Genomic DNA, 23968 nt, shown 5'->3' on the forward strand with positions numbered 1-23968 from the left:
TAATCAAACATGGGTCAGATTGACCCAGACACAACAGGAAATGTGTCTATAGGACATTCTCAGAGGACTGGACTAACAATAACATTCATAATTACAATCCCTTCAATGCTTCCTTTCCCACAGGTCTGCTTTGCCAGTTTCCTTTTCCTTTGCAAGCTGTTGTGGTTCTTACCATGAATATTTTAGCACAATTCATTTGAGTAACATGATGTTTTGTTGTTGTTTTGTAAAGCAGAAATTACTCCAGGGTTTCGAGAGCAGACTCAATGAATTACAAAGTCATTTGGAATGAAACTTTCCTTCACTGGGATTTATAGGATTTATAAGTGTGTGTGTGTGTGTGTTGTAGCATGTGAAAAACATCTGGAAATGCAGTCTAAGCGTGCACATCTGTTTTAGTGAGACGCTGAACACTCATTACAAACGATCAGGAATGTGCATGACATTCCTTATTAAACCACTAACATTTCCTCCTTCATTTTACACTGTTGTAAGAAGTCCTATTTTTGTAATTCGTTTGTAGCTGTTCAGTTTTAATCATCTGCTATGGTACTTGTTTTAATGTACTAAGATGACTGTAATGAAACCGTATGAGTTTTGATGCTGATGCCTGTAAATCCTTACTATACAGTATTTACATCTTTGCATTTAGTAGCAGGCACTTAACCCACAGCAGTTTACAGCATGTGGCATATATTGACGTACACAGTATTTATGAAACAATAGGTGAACAATACCAGGATGAGCCACCCGGAAACCTCTTTGAAAACAATCATTATTTTTTCAATTCTCTTGGGTGACTTTGCAGCACAAAACAACACGCTCCAGCCATGATTACAGGATCAGCGAATCAGGTCACATATAAGACAAAGACCAATTTGTCTGATTTCATTTTGGCTGTGCTTGAAAGACTGTAGTTATTGATTATTCTGCTGTATGGAGAGTTTTCCAGGACTGCAATGGACTTTATACCCTAAACCATCACAAACTCCCAACTCAGTTTCAGGGCACATTTCAGGAGCATTTACTGTTTTTATATAAAGGTTTCAGTTAGAAGGGAACTAATGCAGCTCTTTTCTAATCACATGAGTGGGCATTTAACTTTTAATTAATTTAATTAGTTTATTTTATTTAAATGTTATCCTTTTTTATGTGAAATATAAAGAAATAATAAACAAGTGGGAAAAATCAAGTGTTATTTTAGTTAGATTTATTTTATATATTTTATTAAAAAAATGTAAAGTTTTAGTTAAAGTTTAAGTCATTTTGCTGTGTGTTTTTATATTTTTTTAAGGAGTTTTTATATCTATTTATATTTAATTGTCTATATATATATATATATATATATATATATATATATATATATATTTATATATAATTTTTTTAGTTTAAAAAAAGTTGTAAAAAGTTTTTGAGACTTTATTTCAGTAATTTGCCAAAGCAACATTTCAATCAAATTAGTCTTTAACATTTTATTTTATTTTATTTTATTTTAATAATCACCCCCCCTCCCTTTTTTAGACAGAAAATGTCAACTAGAAAGCAACATTTCTTATTTTCAGTTAGTTCAATCAAATTAGTCTTTAAAATAACATTTCTTATTTTATTTTATTTTATCTTAATATACTTATTCACACCCCCCCCCCAGACAACTATAGAGTTCATAGGAATTCAGTGATTTCAGACTCTGTTTTCATGATTTTTAACAGCTCTCCTGCCTAAATCATTGGAAAGTGAGCACTTACTATATTTTAGACACATTTTGAACACTACTTTGTTTTAAGTAATCAATTACTTGTTTTATTACGACTCTGTAACCTAACAAACAGGTCCAACTGACTGATACAAATGATGACTTGAAGTCTTCAAAAAACCGATTCATCAAGAAGAACCTGTTCACAAGAGTCATTTGTTAGTGAATCAGACTACACTGATCACGCTGTATATTTGTTATTGTGTGCAACCAGCAAGACTCTTGTAACATTCATGTCTTGTTAACTCATAATTGAGATAAAACTCAATCTCACAACCCAACTGCACGTCATTAATGGCTATTGATTCTCATTGGTAGCATCTCTTGTCTCTCACGTTTAGATCAACACCAATGGTTTTGTTGCTCTGGAGAGGCCAGCAGGAGAATCTGAGTATCTGGGCAAGATGCCGGCTGGTTTTGGGATGATCGCTGCTCTGCAGGGCGACCTGGACACCAGCGACGGCGTGGGAAAGGTGTTCTTCCGGCAGGACTCCAGTGCGGCTCTTCTACAGCAGGCGGCCGATCACATCAACAGAGCCTTCCCTGAGGATGACACGGTGAACCCCATCAGCGCTGTGGTGGTCACATGGGTGGATGTGGCGTCCCATCGGGCTGAGAGCAGAGGAGACGGACTGGAGCCCAGCGGAAGAGTGAGGTTCAGTTTACTTGTGGGCCGTTCACACATACAGTGATTTTTAACATGCATTTTTCATTGATGCATTGTTGGTCTTTTCTACTCTGGTTGCCTTGCTTTATTAGTAATGCAAATCTGCATTTACAGATGTTCTGGACCTAAAAAAAAAAAATGCATCACATTTATTAATGCATGCATCCAACTCGCTTGTAATGCAAAATCCATATTCCTAAAAATACCTTTTTGAGTGTTTTAAAATATATATATATATATATTTTTTTTTTTTCAAATTCCAAGTTTAATTAGGTTTAACCTCTTTAAAGCATGAATAAATTATAATTGCATAAGATTTTAAGGCTTCATATAAGTTGTATTTGAATATATTCATATAATGTAAATGCATTTTGCTCTGCAAGACATTTTTACTTCTTTAAAATATACATTTTAGTTAAAAACACGTTAATGAGTTTAGTATAATAATTTATTACATATAATTTTAGTATTATATATTATTACAATTTTTATTCATATTTGGAATTAATTTTTTATATTGTTTTAATTTTAGTTGAAGGTTTATTTTTTTTTACCATTTTTATTATTATTATTTTTTTAATAAGTGTTGTGTATATATTTGTTCTGTATGTGTTTAAAGCATAATTGCGTCAGATTTCAAGGTTCAAAATCTTATTTTATTTCAAGTATTTTACACTGCAGATCGTTTCACTTATTTTAAATATAAAAGACTTAAAGACAGCTTCGTTAACTTTAATATTTTAACTTGAACTACGCAAAAATGAAAAATCCTGCTTCTGCGACTAACTGAATAATACAAGTTTTTCTATAAAATCTCTGACTTTTATTAAAGGTGAATGACTTCCAATGACTGTGTCACTGCCGATTGCTGTGTGTGTGAATTATAAGAGAAATGGATTTAACTGATTGTGTACAAATACTCTTAAAGAGTTAATAAATCATGTTGTTTGTCCTTATAGCGAAATACGTTTCAGCTGGTCCTGGCTTCTCTGGAGACGCAGTCCTATGCGATTCTTCTTTACCCGAGAGAAGCGATGCAGTTCCAGAGCACCAGCGGCTACACGATGCACGCAGGCTTCAGTAAAGGACAGGACAAGCAAGGAGCGTACTATCGCCTCACAGATGACACCGAGACGTCCGTCAAGAACTTAGCTGAGTACGTTTGGCTGCTGTTAGTGCTGGAGTTCACCTAAATAGAGATATTGTCATCATTTACTCACTTTCTTCTGTGATGCTAGAAAGTAGAAGAAGCTTCATGGATGTCTCTTCTATAGAATTATATCATGACCTCATCCCAAACTCCAAAATAGACCAAAAAACACAATAATGGTCCTTAAACTAATCTTAGGAGTATAGTGCATGCAGAAGCTTTATCTAGAATGAGATTTGAGAGCAGAGATAGAGGACAGTTTCAGAGAATAGAGTCAAAAAGAAGTGCAATCAATTATTTTCTTAATCTGTATTTTTGTCATGTTTTTCCAGAACAAATATCGAAACATTCGTAAACCAAGAAAAATTTACTTGTGAATCAAAATGCTTAAAATATTCATTCTTGTTTTTAAAAAAAAAAAAATTTGAAAAATTGAGGCAAAAAATTTCTCTTACGTCATTGACAGATATTTTTCTTGTTTTAGCATAAACTTTAGTAAATTAATTATTTTTGATACATTTTGTAGAAAACAAAGCTTGATATCTTACGATTTTTTAAACCACTTTGAGCTAAAAAACAATCAGCAAAAGATTATTTTCTTAAGTGCAAATATCGAAACATTCTTTAATAAGGATGCATTTAGTAAGATTTAAAAATATATTTAAATGAAAAAATTGTTTTGTGCGTTTCTGCTTAGAACCAGAAGAAATATGTCCATTGGGTCAAAAATATAAAACTAATTTTAAAAATGTTTATTTTAATTTCCACATTGTCAGAGATTTCCTTAAACTTTTTATAATTGATGAATCTTTCGTAAAACAAAACTAAATATACTAAATTAATGTATTTAAAGATCACTTGCACTTGCATTTGTTGATTTATTTCTATATCCGTTTATATCCAATATCTAGTCTTTTTCCTTAATTAAATGATTAATTCAATTAAATTTATAATGGAAGACAGAACAAGACAAAATATTAAGTATGTAAACAAATATATATTTTTTGCAGTTTGGCCTACTTTTATCTTAAGTCTTATTGTATTTAGTCTGATGGTGCTTGTTGTTATCTGTGGAGCTTGACAGATGTGCAGTCACTATAATTTGTGAAGTAAAAGTTCTTTGTGAAGACTTTTCTCTATTTATATTCCATTGGAGCAACTGGATATTTATTGTTAGGTGAACTAATAATGTTTTAGTGGCATGTCCACTCTTTAGCAGTGTACTTGTTTTCCCACAATGCTGTTGGATGTCTCTTCCAGGCAGACTAACTCGGGAAAGCGTGGGGTGTGGGTGTATGAAATCGGAACATTCCCTTACTTCACGGACATCGCTCCTGGAGAAGTGACAGACGTAAAGCACAAGCATCAGCACCCGGTGTATCCTGACGTGGATGGAGTTTATGATCGTCCCGAACACCCTCCACCCATCCAGGTGCAGACGGTTCAGTACAGACCTGAACGACCAGCGGTGGTGGAAATCGAAAATGAAGACAACATCGAAGTTGACGGTCAGCATGAATGATTAATGTACCAGAACAATCAACAACTTTGTACTTTTCTGGAGTCGAAAAATTATCACTTTTTTGTCTTCATACAGTATTTACATACAACTCTGGTGATTGTGGTGGACAGAAATGCTCTAAATTTGGCGAATGCAGCAGTTATCAGAGTGGACGATGCTGCCAGTGTAAACCTGGATACTACGGCAATGGAGTGCAGTGTGTTCCTGATGGTAATGACTCTATAATCGACTGCATTCGGTTTCATTTCTGTTAAATAAATGTTTTCTTATGCTGGGTTATGATCACTGATAGCAGAGAAAAAGAATTATAAAAAATACAATGATTAAATTTAGCAACATAACCACATTAATGAGCAATGCATGATGCAAACATTTTTAAGTGCTTTATTGTTAGTATTAATCAGCATTTATTAGTATTTAGAAAGCGTGTTTATATATATATATATATATATTGCTGTCAATCGATTAAAAAAATACACTAGTTAATCACATAGACATTATATATATATTTTTTTTTATTGTTGCATATACACACACATATATACACATATATATATATATATATATATATATATATATATAGACATTATTTATATATTATTATTTATATGTTATTTTTTATAATTAAAATAAATCATTTATTACAAATTTATATTTTATCCTTTTTTAAATCACTTGCTTGTGTTAAACCCTTTTAATAAAGCTAATATTTACAATTATGTAAAATATTTACAAATAAAATATAATTTCTAATTAAATTAATTAGTAGGTAATCATCAAGTCCCAAACCCTGTATTAGAATAAACATATAATCTTTTGTTGAAATCAAAGACTGTGTCTTAGTTTTATTGTGGGACAAAAATTAAGTCTTATTTGAATACAGTTTGACTAAAATTAATACATGTTCCCTATTTGAGCTAGTAAACACACTTACCTTAATCATATTGTTGGGTCTAGATTCTAGGTCACTAATTGCTTATATTAATAGTTCTCATGTTTGTTTGAGATCTGTTAAATGAATTTTTTGTTACTTTCATACAGTAGACAGTTTTTGTACTGGGTTTAGTGTAAAGAGAAAAGCTAATGGTGTCTGATGATCTTTCCCAGGTATTCCTCAGAGGATGAATGGTAAAGTGAGTGGCAGGGTGGTTGTGGGAAACTCAGAGGTGCCCGTGGATTTTGCCAGTAACGATCTCCACTCGTATGTGGTGGTGAATGACGGCAGAGCGTATGTGGCCATCAGCAACATTCCAGCGATCGTCGGCTTCTCTCTGCAGCCGCTGTCGTCCGTCGGAGGAATCATCGGCTGGGCGTTTGCACTTCAGCAGCCGGGCTTCAAAAACGGCTTCAGCATCATTGGTGAGATTCTCAGAGAATTCATATAAAGAGAAGTCCTCAATAAGAGCCATCTGAATTCCCCTTTTTTATATTGTTATAAAATAAAATAAATATGAGCACATGTGCATGCATAAAACAATAATAAGTATGCATAATAATACAATTATATATGCAACAATAAAACACAAATGAGTATGTATAAGTGTGCATTCTAAAATATGCATGAGTATGCATGTTAAAACTTTCTTGAGTAAGTATAAATATGCATGATAAAACATGCATGATAAAACATTATTGAGTATGCATGACAAAACATGCATGAGTATGCATGATAAAACTTGCAAAAGCATGTATGATAAATATAGATAGATATATATAGATATTTTTAAAGGATATAAATTAGGTCTCTATACATAATAAATATATTGCTGCATATATATTTTAAGATTGTTTGTCCCTGGTATCTACAACATTAAAAACTCCTGAATTAGATAGCTAGATCTTTTTTCATAGTTCATTGTTCAGATGTGTTGTGAGGGAAGAGTCAGAATGCAGCAAATATTTTTTGTGATAGACACTCCTTTAAAAATCAATGTTTGAAATCCAGCCTCACACTCCCTTTTTCATGTGTCTGTCAGGCGGAGTGTTCAGACGTCAGGCCGATGTGACCTTCCAGCCCGGAGGGGAAAGGTTGACTATATCTCAGGAGTTCAAAGGCATTGATGAGCATGACCACCTGATGGTTGACACCAGACTTGAAGGAAAGATTCCTGAGGTTCCTCAGGGAGCTACAGTTCAGATCGACCCCTACACAGAGATCTACCAGTACAGCACCAACTGTGAGTCAAACCATCATAACTGCATGTGTACACATAATAAAATAATGATTATGCATAATAATAAAATAATGAATGCAACAATAAAACACAAATAAGTATGTATAAGTGTGAATTCTAAAATTTGCATGAGTATGCATGTTAAAAGTTTCTTGAATATGCATGAGTATGCATGATAAAACATGCATGAGTATGTATGAGTATACATGATAAAACATGCATGAGTATGTATGAGTATGCATGATAAAACATGCATGAGTATGTATGAGTATACATGATAAAACATGCATGAGTATGTATGAGTATGCATGATAAAACATGCATGAGTATGCATGATAAAGCGTGCACAATATGCATGATAAAACATGTATGAGGATGCAAGCTAAAACATTCTTGAGTATGTATGAGTATGCATGATAAAAACATGCATGAGTATGCATGATAGAGCTTGCACAATATGCATGATAAAACATGTATGAAGATGCATGATAAAATATGCACTAGCAATAGTATGTATGAGTAAAACATGAATGAGTATGCATGAGGATGCATGAAGATGTATGAAGATGTATGAATATGGAATGTAAAACATGCATGAGTATCCACATGAGTTAAAAATGAATGAGTATGCATTAGGATGCATTATAAAACATGCATAAAATGAATACGGTTAAAACATTTTTGAGTATGCATGATAAAACATGCAAGAGTATGGATGATAAAATGTGAGTATGCATGAGTAAAACATGAATGAGTATGCCTGAGGATGCATTATAAAATATGCATAAAATGAATACGGTTAAAACATTTATGAGTATGTATGATAAAACATGCTTGAGGATGTATATGTATGATCAAACATGCATGAAGTTGCATTATAAAATATGTATAAATGAATATTCATGGTAAAACATCCATGAGTATGAATGAGTAAAAACAAATGAGGATGCATTATAAAACATGCATGAGAATGTATGAATATGGATGATAAAACATACATGAGTATGCATTATAAAACATGTATGAATGATTATGGATGATAAAACATGCATAAGTATGCAGTATGCATGCATGATGCGAAATATCTGCTTTAGCAATATGTCAAGCTTTTTGTTAATGTCCTATTATGAAACCTATTGACTCCTGTGACTCTGTGGTCAGTGATCACCGCTTCATCTACACGGGAGTATGTGATCAGTATGCAGGACGGATCAACCCAAAGCACAAGCTACAAATTCAGAGAGACCATCACGTTTCAGGGCTGCCAGCACGATGAAGTGGTCAGAGCCTTGCCGTCCACACAGATGCTCAGTGTGGACCAGGTGTTCGTCATGTATGATAGGGGTCAACAACTCTTGCGTTACGCCATGAGTAACAAGATTGGAGACGTCAATGGTAAGGGCAGATCTGAGAAAATATTTTGCCAAGGGCTGCATGATGAATAGTATTTTAATCATGACCAAGATTTCTGCTTCTCTTAATTAAGTATAATTTGCCTTATTTATCCTGGAAATTTGTGATGTGTGAGACCCAGTCTCTCTCTCTCTCTCTCTCGAGCACACACACACATGCACACACATACACACAGAACATGCAAAACTACAAATATTTGCATAATGCATGTTAGAATGAGCCGCTCATGGGGACATGGAAAAGTCTTAACTGTGATAAAGAATATATCTTTGGTTTTGAGGCTTTAGTCTTTGCAACTTCAGGGATCTTATCTATACACAATCAGCTTGTAACACTCCAAAGAGAAAGAGAAACTTGAAATCGCATATGACCCCTTTAAGAGAAAAAGTTCAAAATTGCTAGAAAAAAAGTTATTCGAGTTAAAGAGTTATAAACTCTCAATTGTGAGATATAAACTCAGACTTGCAAGATATAACTCAGAATTGTGAGGAAAAGGTCAGAACTGTGAGTTATAAACTTATTTGTCAGATATAAACTCAATAATGAGATATAAACTCAGTTATGAGATAAAACAGAAAATTGCTACATATAAACTCAGAATTGTGAGAGAAAGGTCAGAATTGTGAGTTATAAACTCAATAATGAGATATAAACTCAGTTATTAGATAAAAACTGAAAATTGCGAGAAAACTGTCAAAATTGTGAGTGATAAACTCAGAATTGTAAGATATAAATTGAGAATTTCTTTCTTTCTTTGAAGTGTTAACTTTGTAAAAACACTGAGAAAAACGTATCTATAAAGTACTGTGAGAAAACATGTCAGAACTGTGAGATAGAAAACTCAATTATGAGATAAATTAAGAATTGTCAGAAAAAAGTCAGAATTGTGAGACATATACTCAATTGAGAGATATAAACTCAGTTATGAGATATAAACTTCATAATTGTTAGTTATAAACTCAATTGTAAGATATAAACTGAGAATTGTGAGACATAAACTCTGCAGATTTTTCTTTGAATGTATTATAATATTCTTGGGAAGTAACCGTTTATTTTTATACCACATCCGCAGGTGGACAAACGGAAGAAAACGCCTGCTTCACTGGCAGACACGGCTGCGACACCAACGCCGTCTGCAGACCTGGACGAGGAAACCAGTTCACATGTGAATGTGCCGCGGGCTTTACTGGAGACGGACGCGCTTGCAATGGTACCATCACTGATTTTGCATAACTAAATCAATCCTCAGTCCATCAGGTCAATTAAAACAATTTCCTCTTTCATTTGCCTCTTAAAACGGGCCACTAATCTGCTTCCTTCTGAAGAGAAATTGAGTTTTTATCCATGAAAGTACTGCTTGGCTTCCTAAGGGAGCTGTCTTCTAATCAGATGCCTGAATATTCCCCCAGACCTCTACGGATGTGACCCGTCACTTAAAGGAAATTACACAAAAATAAGACAGATGTTATCTTAAAGAGCATTAATGAGGAGAACCGACTGTATGTGACCGAGGAAGTCTTTTTGTTTAGGATAGCATTAAAGCAGTTTGTCTCGGTCGAAAAGAGCTAGAGGAAATCCTCAGGATTGGTCTGCTTCTCTTTTCTCATCAGACATCGACGAATGCAGGGAAACTCCTCAGATTTGTGGGCCAAACGCCGTCTGTAATAACCAGCCGGGAACGTTTCGCTGCGAGTGTCGGGATGGATTCCAGTTCGCCAGCGACGGACAGACGTGTGTTGGTACGCCAGCGTCTCATGAGTCACTGAATGTTTATCTCTGGTTGTATTCGTCACCGTTATTTGTTGAGAAAATCCCCCTGCTGTTTAGATTTTAAGATTAAAAGCAGCTGATCTGCATCACGAAATGTCCACAGTGCTGAACCAACTCTAGAGTCATGGACTAAATATAATCTAAATAAAACCATAAGACCTGATCTTCATGGGAAGACTTTAGAAACTGACACCACGTCTCTTGTTAAGTCTGGTCTTCTGTAAGTTTCCCAGTAGAGGATGTTTCTCATTATTTCAGCCTTCTGTGCTTCATTTGTACATTTATCTAAAATTAACATTTTATTTTATTCAATATTTAAATGTAATACATATTTGATATTTAAATGTAATAAATGCATAATCTGCTTTTAATTTTAAGGTGTATTCCTTTTATTTATTAAACATTTAAATGTGCTTGATTGTTATTAAAAGCACAAAATCGTAACAGCCCCATAATTAATTTTCTTAAAGCAATATTAAATATCTTATTCCTTGCTGTTTATTTTGAGGTATTAAGATTCACCCAGAAATACTGAACAAGAGATTTAATCAAGTAATTATCTTTCTTTCTTTCTTTCTTTGACGTGTTCACTTTGTAAAAACACTGTGCAATATACTAAACATAATCTAAATCATAATATAAAACACACACACACATGTATATATAATAGACTTCTGTGACTTCTGAGTTTCCATCTCTAAAGGAGATCAAAGAGATCTTTCTCTCATTAAAACATCAAAGAAGCTGTAGACTTCATCAGAAGTCTGAGTTAAATCTGATTTCTGTCTGAGACATGAGATTGAGCTCTTCAAGCGATCTCTTCTGGGATGTGTGATTCCTGCAGGGACAGTTAATGAATGAGTGGTGTTGTGTTGTAGAGGTGCAGCGTCCCGTGGACCCGTGTCGCGTCGGCACTCATGACTGTGACGTCCCTGAGCGCGCTCGCTGCAGTTACACCGGAGGATCGTCCTACATCTGCTCCTGTCTGCCGGGGTTCATGGGAGATGGACGCAGCTGTCAGGGTGGGACTGTGCTCCTCGATACAGACAGGCTTTCATTCATTTATTAGAAGAACACACACCGTTTTAATGTTTTCCTGGCTGGACCGTCAGCAGATATTTGGCAATTTTTTGCATGATTAATTAATTATTAAAAGTGTTCATTCGGCTTAGTGTATATTCAACATTCTGATCAAAAAAAAAAAAAAAAAAATATATATATATATATATATATATATATATATATGAATTTTAATTTAATTTGAATACATTTTGTTTTAAACATTTTATTATTAAATTGCATATGAATATTGGTCATTAAATCTCCTGTTGGTCAGCCACTTCTGTAAATGCGAGATTTTATTTTACAATACAAATGAATTGATATGATTTTAACTGCATAATTCATTCATTTTCAGCTTTATTACGCAGCTTTATTGCATCAAATTTATTAAATTGATCCACTATTTAAATGTTATACATTTGTTTAAAATGTAACATTTAATATTGAATTATAATGAATGTATTATTCAAGTATTTAATTTAGTATCATTAAAATGTATGTATTAAATTTAATTTTCACTGTATTTAATTGTCATTTAAGTAAAATATAATTTCTTATTAATTATTTTTCTTTCTTTCCTTCTTATGAAGCACTGCGAATGATAAGAAAATAAAATGTAAAGCATTATACATACATATAATTAATGTGTATATGTATAAATGGGATCATAAATATTTTGTTTAGCTTTTTATTTTTTAAACATTTGACATAATTCTTTGCAAAACATTTTTAATTGAATTTAATGGTTGGTTTGTTTCCCTCTTTCAGACATAGACGAGTGCCAGGTGAATCAGTGTCATGAAAGCGCCGTCTGCCTCAACACACCTGGATCTTTCACCTGTCAATGTAACGCTGGTTTCCATGGCGATGGTTTCCACTGCTCTACAGGTAGACTTTAAATGAATGAGCCATAACCTTCACAAGCAGCTTAGCTCGTTTGCACATAGTTCTGCTAAATCCCACTTTCTAGCATATTTGGAGAATTCCATTAGGTTTTTGGACGCTGTGGTTTGGAGAATCATCTGTGTATCTAGCCTTCAGCTACACTGCAGTATCACAAAGTTTATAAGAGCCCTTTTACCCACAGTTCATGTCACAAACAGTATCAGTCGTTCTAATGAGAGACAGCCCTGGACTCTTTAAATATTACAACACGACCTGACCCCTCGATCCCCGAGGTATGTCACGGCTTGACCCTGCTCCGTGAAAATCAGCTTGACAGCTGCTTGTCTGCTGGGAACGGACCAGCTGCTTAGGTTTCTCAGAGTTTTAGGACCCCATGGCATCAGTACTGTTGAATTTTATGAGCTTGAAGGTCATATATGTTGCCATTAAAACTGCCAAGATAAACTTTTAGGAGAAATGAACAATACTGGTCACAATTAACTGGTCAATCATTTAGTTTGATACATTTATATATATTTGAAAGAGGTCTGTACTGCTCACTAATGCTGCATTTATTTGATCAAAATAATGAAAACACTTTTACAATTTAAAATAGCTGTTTTCAAGGTGAATATATTGTTAAAATGTTATTTATTTTTCCTTGTCACATGGTCCTTCGGAAAATTCAATTTTGCATCACAGGAGTAAATGGCACATTTAAATATATCCAAAAGGAAAACAGTTAAAATTTAAATAAAAATATTTAGGTTTTTTACCATATTTGGATCAAATCGGTTAAGCCTCGGTGAGCATAATAATAGACTTTATACTAAAATATTAAAATATATATATATATATTATTACATTTAATCTTTAAATATAAATGCTTCAAATGAAGTCTATTCCTTTTCAAATAGTATTTTAAAAAGAATGAAAATCTAATAAAAAAACAACTCTAAAATATTAAATATAATGCATCTGATTTTGAAGATTTAATTATTTTTGAAGATTTCTATGTGTGTGTGTGTGTGTGTGTGTGTGTGTGTATATATATATATATATATATATATGAATATGAACTGGATAATCTTTAAATCTTGAATTCAAAACATGCATGACTTCATATTCTGGTTCAGACTGAAATAATTCGAGTGCCTAAGGCATGTTTGTCTTCAGTGTGTCATGTTGATTATGAGCGCTGTCGTGATCGTGGTAGTAATGCTATTGATTAGTGTGCAGAGAGATGAGTTTTGTTATTGTAACCTGGTTTGCTTTCCAGGGACGAGCAGACGGAGCTCTGTAGACTGATGTAATGTCACGTGAGCGGATCTGTCTCAGGTTTGACCCCGGAGCTGTAGCACTGATTGATTTTCACTGGAAATACTGGAAACTCTTAGAAAGAGATGAAGTTTGATCTCGGTTCTGTTGACAATCTGCAAAAGCCCAGGGGTCAAGGTTTGACAGGTTAACTTTAGCATTGAGCCTCCGCTGGACGACAGCAAATAGTTTTCACATACTTCTGTGGGTCAGTCGCTTTTCACGTTAGCCAAATAATCTTTAAGCTACAAATAAAACCAGATAAGTCAAAACTCTGGCTCTGTAAAATACAATAGCATGAGCAGGGATGTAATAAATACACTACTAATACCAGGTTAATATGCTCTTTAACCACTTTAAAGCCTAAAGTACTTCACCTTTATTTATATAACACTTTATACAATAATATAGACTGAAGCATATAAAAGAATAGTTATAGTTTTATTCAGAGGGCCAAACTGAGAAAAAACATGCAATTTGGCACAGATGCTGTTATTTATGTGGACAAAAGGTGATTAAAATCTGCTGCTTTTAATGTAAATCAATGAGGTCTTTCTAACAGTACAGCAGATACTTACATTAAATGATACAAATATCAGACATCGCTCTATATCTCCAATAATATGTCTTAGAAAGATGTAATTTAAACGATCAAAACAAATAATGCAATGCAATCTAATGATGCTAAACGCTCAAAAGTCTGACAATCGGATTTGAGACTCAATGATTTCTTTTTTTTTTTTAATAATTCATGATTCAATGGATCAACTAAGTGAAGTTGCTTAAGTCCAGTAAGTGTATATTTGACAAAATTAATAAAGTTATTCTTACGTTTACCAAAAATTAGCGATGCACGATATTGGATTTTTGCCCGATATCCGATATATGCCGATAATTGTCCAATACTTTTGGCCGATAGCCGATTTAAATAAACAATAATAAAGTTATTTTATAATGACAGTACATTGAAGATTTAAAAATAGCACACAAACAAAACTATGTATTAATCACTGCATTTTCCCCCAAAACGATGCAGTGGTAAACTTAACAGTTTATTTCATGAAAACATTTGTAAAAGGTCTAAAGCAAAAGAGTTCATAATTTGTTAAAAAATATAACATTTTACACATTAATGAATAAATCATCAGGTATATATATAAAATTATTTAATTAAGGTGTCATGTTAGTGATTTTTTTTCATGTCGGCTATAGCTTCTGACCTTTTAATCAAAACATACTCATGATTTTATGCATCCCTACTTAAAATCAGTCAAGATTTGACAGCAAGAAGACGTGTGATCATGTTGATCATTTAGAGGCTTTGCGTGTCAAATATGATCCAGTAGGTAAGGTTTATAGGGTTAACTGTGTGTGTATTTGTATCTGTGCAGAGTACGATAAGACACGCTGCCAGCTGCATAGGGAGAGTGTTCTGGGCGCTGGGCCCCGGGGCCCCCGTCCTGTGCCCGGTCAGTATGTGCCAACCTGTGATGCCCAGGGCGAGTACGAACCCATGCAGTGTCACGCCAGCGCAAGGCAGTGCTGGTGCGTCAACCGTGATGGACAGGAGATCTCTGGGACGCGAACGGGACCCGGACAGTTTCCTGACTGTGAGTCCTACACATGCTTTACTCATCAAAACCTACTGAGCTGCTTCGCTGTCTACAGAGTGAACTAACAGACGAACTGAAATGACAATCCTCCACCGATGCAATATTGCTTGTTGCAATGCATAACGCAAGGATGCATGCATGCATGCAATACATGTATTTTGCAGACTTTAGTGTCGTGAGCTGGATGACAGCAGTTCACATCCTTTTTTACTCTGATGTTGTTCAAAAGTTTGGATTAAGAGAGATTTTTTCTATATTTTTTGAAAAAATAGTTTTCTGCGCACCAAGCTTGCATTCATTTGTTTAGAAATACAGTAGAAAGTGTAATATTATAAGACATTATTTTTCTGTGAATATATTATATTGTAAACTGCAATTTTGAAAAAAAAAGCAGAATTTTTGTGTTAAATTTACTCCAGTCTTCAGTGTCACATGATCTTCAGAAATTAAATTGAAATTAAAATTAAATTCATGCATTTAGCAGACACTTTATCCAAAGCGAATTTCAGTTCATTCAGGCTATACATTTTTACCTATCATGTGTTCCCGGAAATTATATTAGATATATTATATTTTATTATTATATTATATTATTAAATCATTCTTATATGATGATTTACTTCTCAAGAAACATTTCTGATTATCATCAATGTTGAAAACATTTACACAATATTTTTTTATAATATTCACAGATGAACAGAAAAATCAAAAGAACAGTATTTTGTTATGATGGTGGCAAAGGCGAGGATCTAAATGCAGTAAAAGTTTATTAAAGAAAAACTAATTAACTAATTTACAGAAAAATGTATCCAACCAGTAACAGTGAAACATAATCCAGACAGGGTACAGGAATGAAAAGAGCAAATACCAAGACTCACACTGATTGACTAAAGGCGGGCATACATGGTGCGAATTCGGATGGTCGGAAGATCGTATGTCAACGCACACGGCACGAGTGAGTTTATCTGAAAATCGTACGGACGACATGATATACGACACGATTTTACAACCTGCGAATTCCAGAAGTAATCGCACGAAGTTGATAGACGCGTTCGACTTGAAGCAGCGCTGCACGCACAGAAGGATCACTGTATGTCATTAAAGTACAGCGAGAGCGATATGAGAGCACACATATCCAATGCATTCGAATCGCTCTCGCGGTACTTTGATGTCATACAGGTGATCATTCCGTGCATGCAGCGGTGCCTCAAGTGGAACGCGCCTAATATAACTGCTCTCCCTCTCTCATAACTGCAAATAAAATATTGATACGAGCCTTGACCGTTTCCTACACGTACAGGTTATTTTTCAGCAATAGGAAACCGGGACGTTTGGTTACCCTGTGTGTGTGTTCTTGTATATGGTTTATAAATATCTGAAATGGGTATTAAAATGTAAACATGGTTTATGAGGACAATTACTGTGCTCTTGTAAACCAAATGGCTTTAAAAAATACTATACGGTGTTTAATAGAAATTTTAAACATGCATTTTTCGTGATGGATAGAGGTAGTGTATGGGGATATACAGTATAGAATACCGTTACGTCTATGGAGAGTCCCTGTAAACTACTTATGCGTGTGAGCGAGCGAGGGAGAGAGAGAGAGAACTAAAAAGGCATTGGAATACGTTGCTAGAAACATCATACAGCGCTCGCTGTTCCTGTCAGACTTCAGCTGCCGTCTTCGTCTTTCTTCTGTGGTTTTCCTAGTTCGTGATTGGTCAACTTCAGATAAATCAACGAATCGGCTCGTTCAACAGCACAAATGGCATGAATTCAAACCGATAGCTCATGAACTTTTTAGACATGTTTAAAAACGATCGGGAGGTCGGGAAGTGCTCGTAAGCCACTCTGCTCGGCTCGTAATTCATCGCAAATGATACGAGCCGCGACCATACGAGAATACGCGATTTCCACACGATTGAAAAAAATCACATGCGAACTCCTACGACAGCAAAAATCGCACCGTGTACGCCCGCCTTAAAACCCACAACTTATAAAGTGAACACCAAACTAGTAAATAACACACAGGTGGAAGAAATTAGATCATAATGAGTCCAAGCAAAGGATAATGGGAAATGAAGTCCATGACAGAATGGTAAAGGACCCTTCGATGGATATACAGTGCATTCCAGCTGATGTTCACAGAATTATCTTCATCTTTACACAATTCTAAATTAATTTAAATAAATAAATATATTTTTTTAATATTATAAATATACAAAGAAACTAGAAGTGGTGATATTTTTTTTTAAAATAAATAAAATTCAGGGTTTATACTTTACTACCTAAGAATTTATCATTGCAGTATTTTTTTATTATTATTCCATCGTGTATCTAGATTTTTCAAGAGAACAAGAATCTGGGTTCTTAAATACGAATTGTCGGCCAACATCTACACACTGTTTCAGTTTAGTTGAATTTGAAGTAGTTTTAAGCGATCTTGTGGACCCTTGAAAGACTCCTGAGGCCTGTTGTCTGACAAACACTGTCCTAAAATACAATCCCTACATAGGCAGCTCATTAGGCCACTGCTGCAGCTGATGACACTACAATTATGATATCCACATATTACATCAATGCCAATTTTGGTACTAATGCATGTGACCATTTACTGTACACATAGGTGGTGAATTGCCATACTGTAGTTATATTGATGCATCTTCTGTTCCTCAGGTCCTGGTCATGATGACCCTCACCCGATTGGACCAACACCCGATCCTAACATCAGTCCTTTGCCTCCTGGCAGTCACATCCTCTTCGCCCAGAGCGGAAGGATTGAGTATATTCCTCTGGAAGGTCACAACCTGAAGAAGAACGAAGCTAAGACTGCACTGCACCTCCCGGTAAAGTCTCTACCTCATTGTGGAAAAACAGAGTTTGCACTAACATCTGAGAGTGCAACACGTACTTAAGAATTGTTCTGAAGTGTTTCAGGCCAAATCATTCACAAAACTTCAAGCTCTGTACAGTCTGCTCTGGTTTCTTCCCTGCTGGAAGCTCTGGAATGCATTGATGGAGAGACTGTTTAGTGATGTTAGTAACTGAACGTGTCCCTGTGGTTTGTGTTCTGCTCGTAGTTCGTCTCTCTCAGTTGAACTGTTGATAACACCGAGCCAGAGAACCGCTGGGGGCTCGCTGGGGAATTTCAGAATTGCTTAACTTTGTTATTCTTGGAAATATTAGTGTGAGAGAAATTGTTTATCCGAGCCATATGCTGCCTCTGCTGATTACATAACCTCCACTGGCCTTTTACCGTAAGAATGTGAGGAGGGATCCAGGAGAAACAGAGCTGAATATTTACAAAGGAGAATGATGTTAACACTCGTGTTTTCTGCAGGGGTCTTTGACCAAACTGTTTCTTAAGTATAACACTGTATTCAAACAAAGCTGGACTGTGGTCTATTTTTCCTGTATTTATTTGTCAAGTGAGCCAGTTATGTAATGATCCATTCATAAAGAGTAAAGACTTGCTTCATACAAATTGAATTTTCCATTTTGAAAGAATAGTTTGACTGATGGGTTCAATGAACCATTCTGGAAAATAGACACTTGTCGCCACCTACTGGTGAATTTAGTGTCATTTGTTTCTCCTAGCCTCACTTTTGATCAATATAATGCATCACTGCTGAATAAAAACACTCTTAATGATGGTAAATATTATGGTTTATAGCTATTTCTGATTATATTGCCACCTGATTGTGTTAAGCTACACATGCAGCATATGCACAGGGTTTATATTTCCATCCACTGACCCCTGAACTGGACTTTTTAGGTCCTATTATATGCAGTAGTGTGGGAAATTATAAGTCTGAATGAATCTACATCCCATCTGCTCTTATTTACAGCTCACATGCTAACATTTACTGTAATGACTAACATCAGTGAAGCTGATGAAGCGAGAAAAAATGCATTGGTAACAAAGCTGGCCCAAGAGTCATTGTGGTTTCATGATTTTTGTCTAGACAGCTGTTCACAGACAGACTGATATATGAATGCCTGAAGGCAGCTTTAGAGTCGTTCCATGCATGTTTTTTATCATTTTTGCAGGAGAAAGTGGTGATTGGAATTGCTTTTGACTGCATGGAGAAGATGGTGTACTGGACGGACATCAGCACACCTGCCATTAGCAGAGCTAGTCTACGAGGAGGAGAACCCGTCCACATCATTACATCAGGTAGTGCCAGTTTAACCAAAAGATCACCCAAAGATGACTCATTTGGATCGTTCCAAACGTATTCACCGTCTTCTGTGGACCACAAAAGATCAGTTTTGATTTCCATGGACCTTAAGAAGTTGTCTGACACTGATTTTTGTGTCAGATCTCAGCAGTCCTGAAGGCATCGCTATCGACCATGTGGGCAGAAACGTGTTCTGGACAGACTCCATGAAGGACAGGATTGAAGTGGCCTCACTGGACGGATCCCAGCGCCTTGTCTTGATTAACACAGACCTGGTTAACCCCAGAGCCATCCTAACTGATCCCACCAACGGGTGCGTGACTAACTAAAAACACCCAGCGTCTAAAATTAACAACAGTCGTTTTGGCAAGTGAAGATAGATGGATAGAAATGCAAAGCAATACTTGATTAAATCAGTTAGATTGATAACAATTAAGGGATAAGCTGACCCTTATAAGACATGTGAGCAATTCAGTATTAAATGTTTCTTTACACACTCCAAATTTACAATGCAACAGTAACATTTAGTTATATTAAAAAAATCTCCTGGCTCTTCCAAGCTTAAAATGGCAGTGGATGGGTGTTTTTTATCATTTTTATGCGCTACGCCTAGATCATCTTCAGGGAACAGTTTCTGCCTACAACACTGACACTCTTTAATTTGTCTGTGTAAAGGCACCCTAAATTCTGCAGCATAATAATTAAAAATACAGTTTCATGGCTGATACTTATGGCGGTTGCTTTTTCTCATTTCACCCGCATTAGTTTTAGACCATGATTACAGCTTTGTTTCTAATCCTACATAAAATCATGTTTACACTCATTCGTAGGGATTCCCAAAGTAGCATTTTTTCTGCAGTGAAATAGTTATTGCAAAGGCTTGTCTTTTTCTTCCTCAGCTACATCTACTGGGCCGACTGGAACAGGGACGCTCCCAAAATTGAGATGGCTTACATGGACGGCACAAATCGGAGAATCCTGGTCAAGGATGATTTGAGCCTCCCCAACGGTTTAACGTACGACCCCCAGACGTCTCTGCTGTGCTGGGCGGATGCTGGTGCGGCTCCAGTTCACTGAGAAACATTTACAAGTGCAATAAAGTCACAGCTGTTTGAGTGTCTCATGGGAAAACAACTCATTGTTAAACTCATTAAAGACACAAGCTCCATAAAATGCTTCGTTTGGTTGATGCATTTGTGTTGATGATGGTGTTTGGTGTTTGTGATGCAGGTACACATAAAGTGGAGTGCATGAATCCACAGCAGGGCAGTCGGAGGCAGCTCATGGAGGGAATTCAGTATCCCTTCGGACTGACTACTGATGGAAAGAGCCTCTACTACACGGACTGGACCAGGTGAACTTTCACTGAAACAGCATCACGCTTTTATTGAGTGATGGGTCCTTCAAATGCTTTGAAACAAGTCTCTAATGCTTGCCAAGGCTGTAAAAGACAGTTAAAAATGTGAAATATTATTACAATTTAAAAGAAGTATTTTCTGTTTGAATATATAGTAAAATGTAATTTATTTCTGTGATGCTCCGCTGTATTTTCATCATCATTCCTCCAGTCTTCAGTGTCACATGATCTTCAGATATCAGTATAATATGCTGATTTGACATTTAAGAAACATTCTGAAGATTGTTAATCAAAATAGAAATCTTTATTAACATGATAACTGTTTTGAAGTCACTTTTGATAATGAATGCAGATTTTTGAATGGTAGTGCATTATAACAGAACAATAGGAATAACAACTGCTGGGTTCAGATATTCACCCAAAGTCATGCAGTTTAACTCTGGTCTTGCTGGTGTTGTTCAGTTATGGTTTAGGATGAGAGAGAAAGGTCAAGGTTCAGTCTAAAGCCGTGAGCTCAGCAGCTCTCGGTTCTTCTGATGTGTCTGTTTGCTAGCGCCGGTTCCCTCAGTAGCATGCACTGATTTGGCGCTTTAAGCCTGAATGTGTTTGCTATGCAGAGGTCGGGTCAAAAGGCCTGTTTCAAGGCTTGTGGCAGCTGCGTGTGATTTCACGGGCCTCTGATCTTCCTACAGCCTTTTGCTCTTTGTTAGTGGAGAGTATAGCCATTTATGATAATAAACAGTACACAAACTGACATGTCAAAGCACAGGATGCATTACAGTAGAGGGAATCTGGGAGGAAAACATGCTTAATTTTTATGAAAATTATGCAAAAAATAAAAAAAAAATCTATTTGAATATATCGTACAATTTTATTTATTTTTGTGATGTGCAGCTGTATTTACAGCATCACGACTGTCTTCAACATTGATAATAATCAGAAATGTTTCTCGTGCAGCAAATCATCATATTATTATGATTTCTGACGATCATGTGACACTGAAGACTGGAGGAATGATGCTGTAAATACAGCGGCGCATCACAGAAATGAATTAAATTTTAAAATACAGCTATTTAAAATAGTAAAACATTTCACAGTTGTTATTGTTTTTTGTTATAGATACAGATGTGGATGAGCAGAAGACATTTCAAAACACTTAAAAATCGAATGTTTATGTATCGAAGTGTTTTCCTGACGGTTTGTGTGTTGGTGTTGATCAGGCGTGCTGTAGTCGTAGTTGATCGACATGCGAGGCAAGAGGTGGATGAGTTCCAGCCCCAGAAACAAACACGTCTGTACGGGATCACCACGGCACATGCCCACTGCCCCTCTGGTATGATTTCTCTTGCATATAATCGACTTCTTATTCCTACAGTGGTGGCCATAATTGTCAGAAAACTTGGTGTATTTAAGAGGTTTCACTTGGCTTGAGTTGCAGGAAGCATGGGATAGCATTGAAGTTCTCAGGAAATATATTGACACTGTGTCAGAGAGAGGTGGACATACCAAATATTAAAGTTAAAAGTTAATATAAAAACAGTATGACTCATCTGATATTGGTTGCACCATCTGCATGAACATTATGAAATGATATCATGTTTTGGAGTCATGTGTTCTAACAGTTTTGGCCACCACTGTAAATTCTTCATGAATGTGTCAGTTTTAATGCTCCATGACTGCAGCTAATGTGAGATACTCTGTTCTCCATCAGGTCAGAACTACTGCTCCAGCAATAATGGCGGCTGCACTCACTTTTGTCTGGCGACTCCTGCTGGGCGCTCGTGCAGGTGTCCAGATAACCCTGCGGGGCTGGGCTGTGTGGAGCGAGAAGGGTGAAACTGAAGATTCAGAGAGACGTGAGCTGACCTCCGGCGATGAATGATATGGCGGTTCCATCTGAATGCTTCCGTTACACCGTGTTTTGTCTGAAAGATGCAATAAAGCCACACTCAGTGTTAAAGATTTTTACATGCATCTTTGCCTTAAATAAGATCATGGTGCTAGAGCAGCTATTACTAATGAGGTCATTGTGAATTTAGTTTCGTGACTTTCCAAACAATTTTCAGCAAAACTAACAGTGTTACCCTGATACTTGAGAGTATCTCTTTTAAAAGATAAAGAAATGATACGATTGTGAAATAGCCTGACATTAATCAATGTTTACATCACATCACATCTTTTCAATAAAATCATATTTTGTTTATTAAGCCTGGTCATTTTTATGTTGTTATAGTGCTTCTTTTGTAATAATATAAAATACACAGAAAATAGCAACCACCAGAGGGAAGCAGCTACCTAAAAATCAGGTGAAAACTTCCTGCACAATCCATTCAATTGTCTAATTCTAATTCTAATCTTTCTTACTGTATTTATTTCACCATGTAGGTCATTTAATAAATCATACCATTCTTTAATTTATGTTATGAATATTTGTATGCCCGTATTGTTATTTGTATTGTTATGTGTAACATTTACAAGTTGTTTTATCAAGTATTCTAGCCAGTGAACAATTCTTAAATGTGTGTACTTTGAAAAAATTATTTGATCTTATCTTTTACAAATATATTATACATTTATGTTTATAAGTAGTAAATGTGTGTTTTATAGAATAAGGTCAATTAAAATAATAGCTAAAAGAAAAAAAAAATGTTTTATAAAAATATATATTAGGCAATGAACAAAAAATATAATAATACAACAACTCGACAATAAATATTACAGGACAAAATAGGATTATGACTTGAATGTGCAAAAAAAAAAATATATATATATATATAGAGGTGTGCAGTAAATACTATTATACAGTATTATTTTAGTCTACATCATTTTATTCAATGTGTTAGTTTTGTATAATAGTATATTGATATTTGTATTATATTTTTCGCTTAAAAATGAATGAATCTGTGTATAATAGAACTGTGACGTCATGGAACAGCGGTCAGGCTTGATTCCGCATGATTTCCACAAACACTCTCTTATAATTAGAGGACTGTGTGTGACATGAGTCTAAAACAAAACACATAAAGAGAAGCTCCGAGACTGGCGAACATTATTATGATGATTATTATTATTATTCTTTGCTTTGACTGGAGCTCCACGCAGCC

At 35.3% G+C, this 23968-nt stretch overlaps 1 protein-coding gene across 1 annotated transcript in view; it reads left to right on the plus strand.

Moving 5' to 3' along the window:
* Positions 1-23071, plus strand: part of nid1a (nidogen 1a) — a 26303-nt gene extending 3232 nt beyond the window's left edge. The window contains exons 2-20 of the mRNA XM_026223406.1: positions 2095-2403; positions 3380-3576; positions 4831-5078; positions 5168-5302; positions 6200-6451; positions 7069-7269; positions 8428-8661; positions 9752-9889; positions 10290-10418; positions 11328-11471; positions 12280-12399; positions 15105-15323; positions 18003-18172; positions 19377-19503; positions 19649-19820; positions 20407-20564; positions 20738-20861; positions 22085-22197; positions 22576-23071. Coding sequence (XP_026079191.1) covers positions 2095-2403; positions 3380-3576; positions 4831-5078; positions 5168-5302; positions 6200-6451; positions 7069-7269; positions 8428-8661; positions 9752-9889; positions 10290-10418; positions 11328-11471; positions 12280-12399; positions 15105-15323; positions 18003-18172; positions 19377-19503; positions 19649-19820; positions 20407-20564; positions 20738-20861; positions 22085-22197; positions 22576-22700 — 3315 coding nt within the window. The 3' untranslated portion in view covers positions 22701-23071. The remainder of the gene's footprint in view (positions 1-2094; positions 2404-3379; positions 3577-4830; positions 5079-5167; positions 5303-6199; positions 6452-7068; positions 7270-8427; positions 8662-9751; positions 9890-10289; positions 10419-11327; positions 11472-12279; positions 12400-15104; positions 15324-18002; positions 18173-19376; positions 19504-19648; positions 19821-20406; positions 20565-20737; positions 20862-22084; positions 22198-22575) is intronic.
* The last annotated feature ends 897 nt before the right edge of the window (positions 23072-23968 follow it).

Source organism: Carassius auratus, chromosome 38 (genome assembly GCF_003368295.1).
Source record: "Carassius auratus strain Wakin chromosome 38, ASM336829v1, whole genome shotgun sequence".
In the NCBI taxonomy this organism is placed as follows: domain Eukaryota; kingdom Metazoa; phylum Chordata; class Actinopteri; order Cypriniformes; family Cyprinidae; genus Carassius; species Carassius auratus.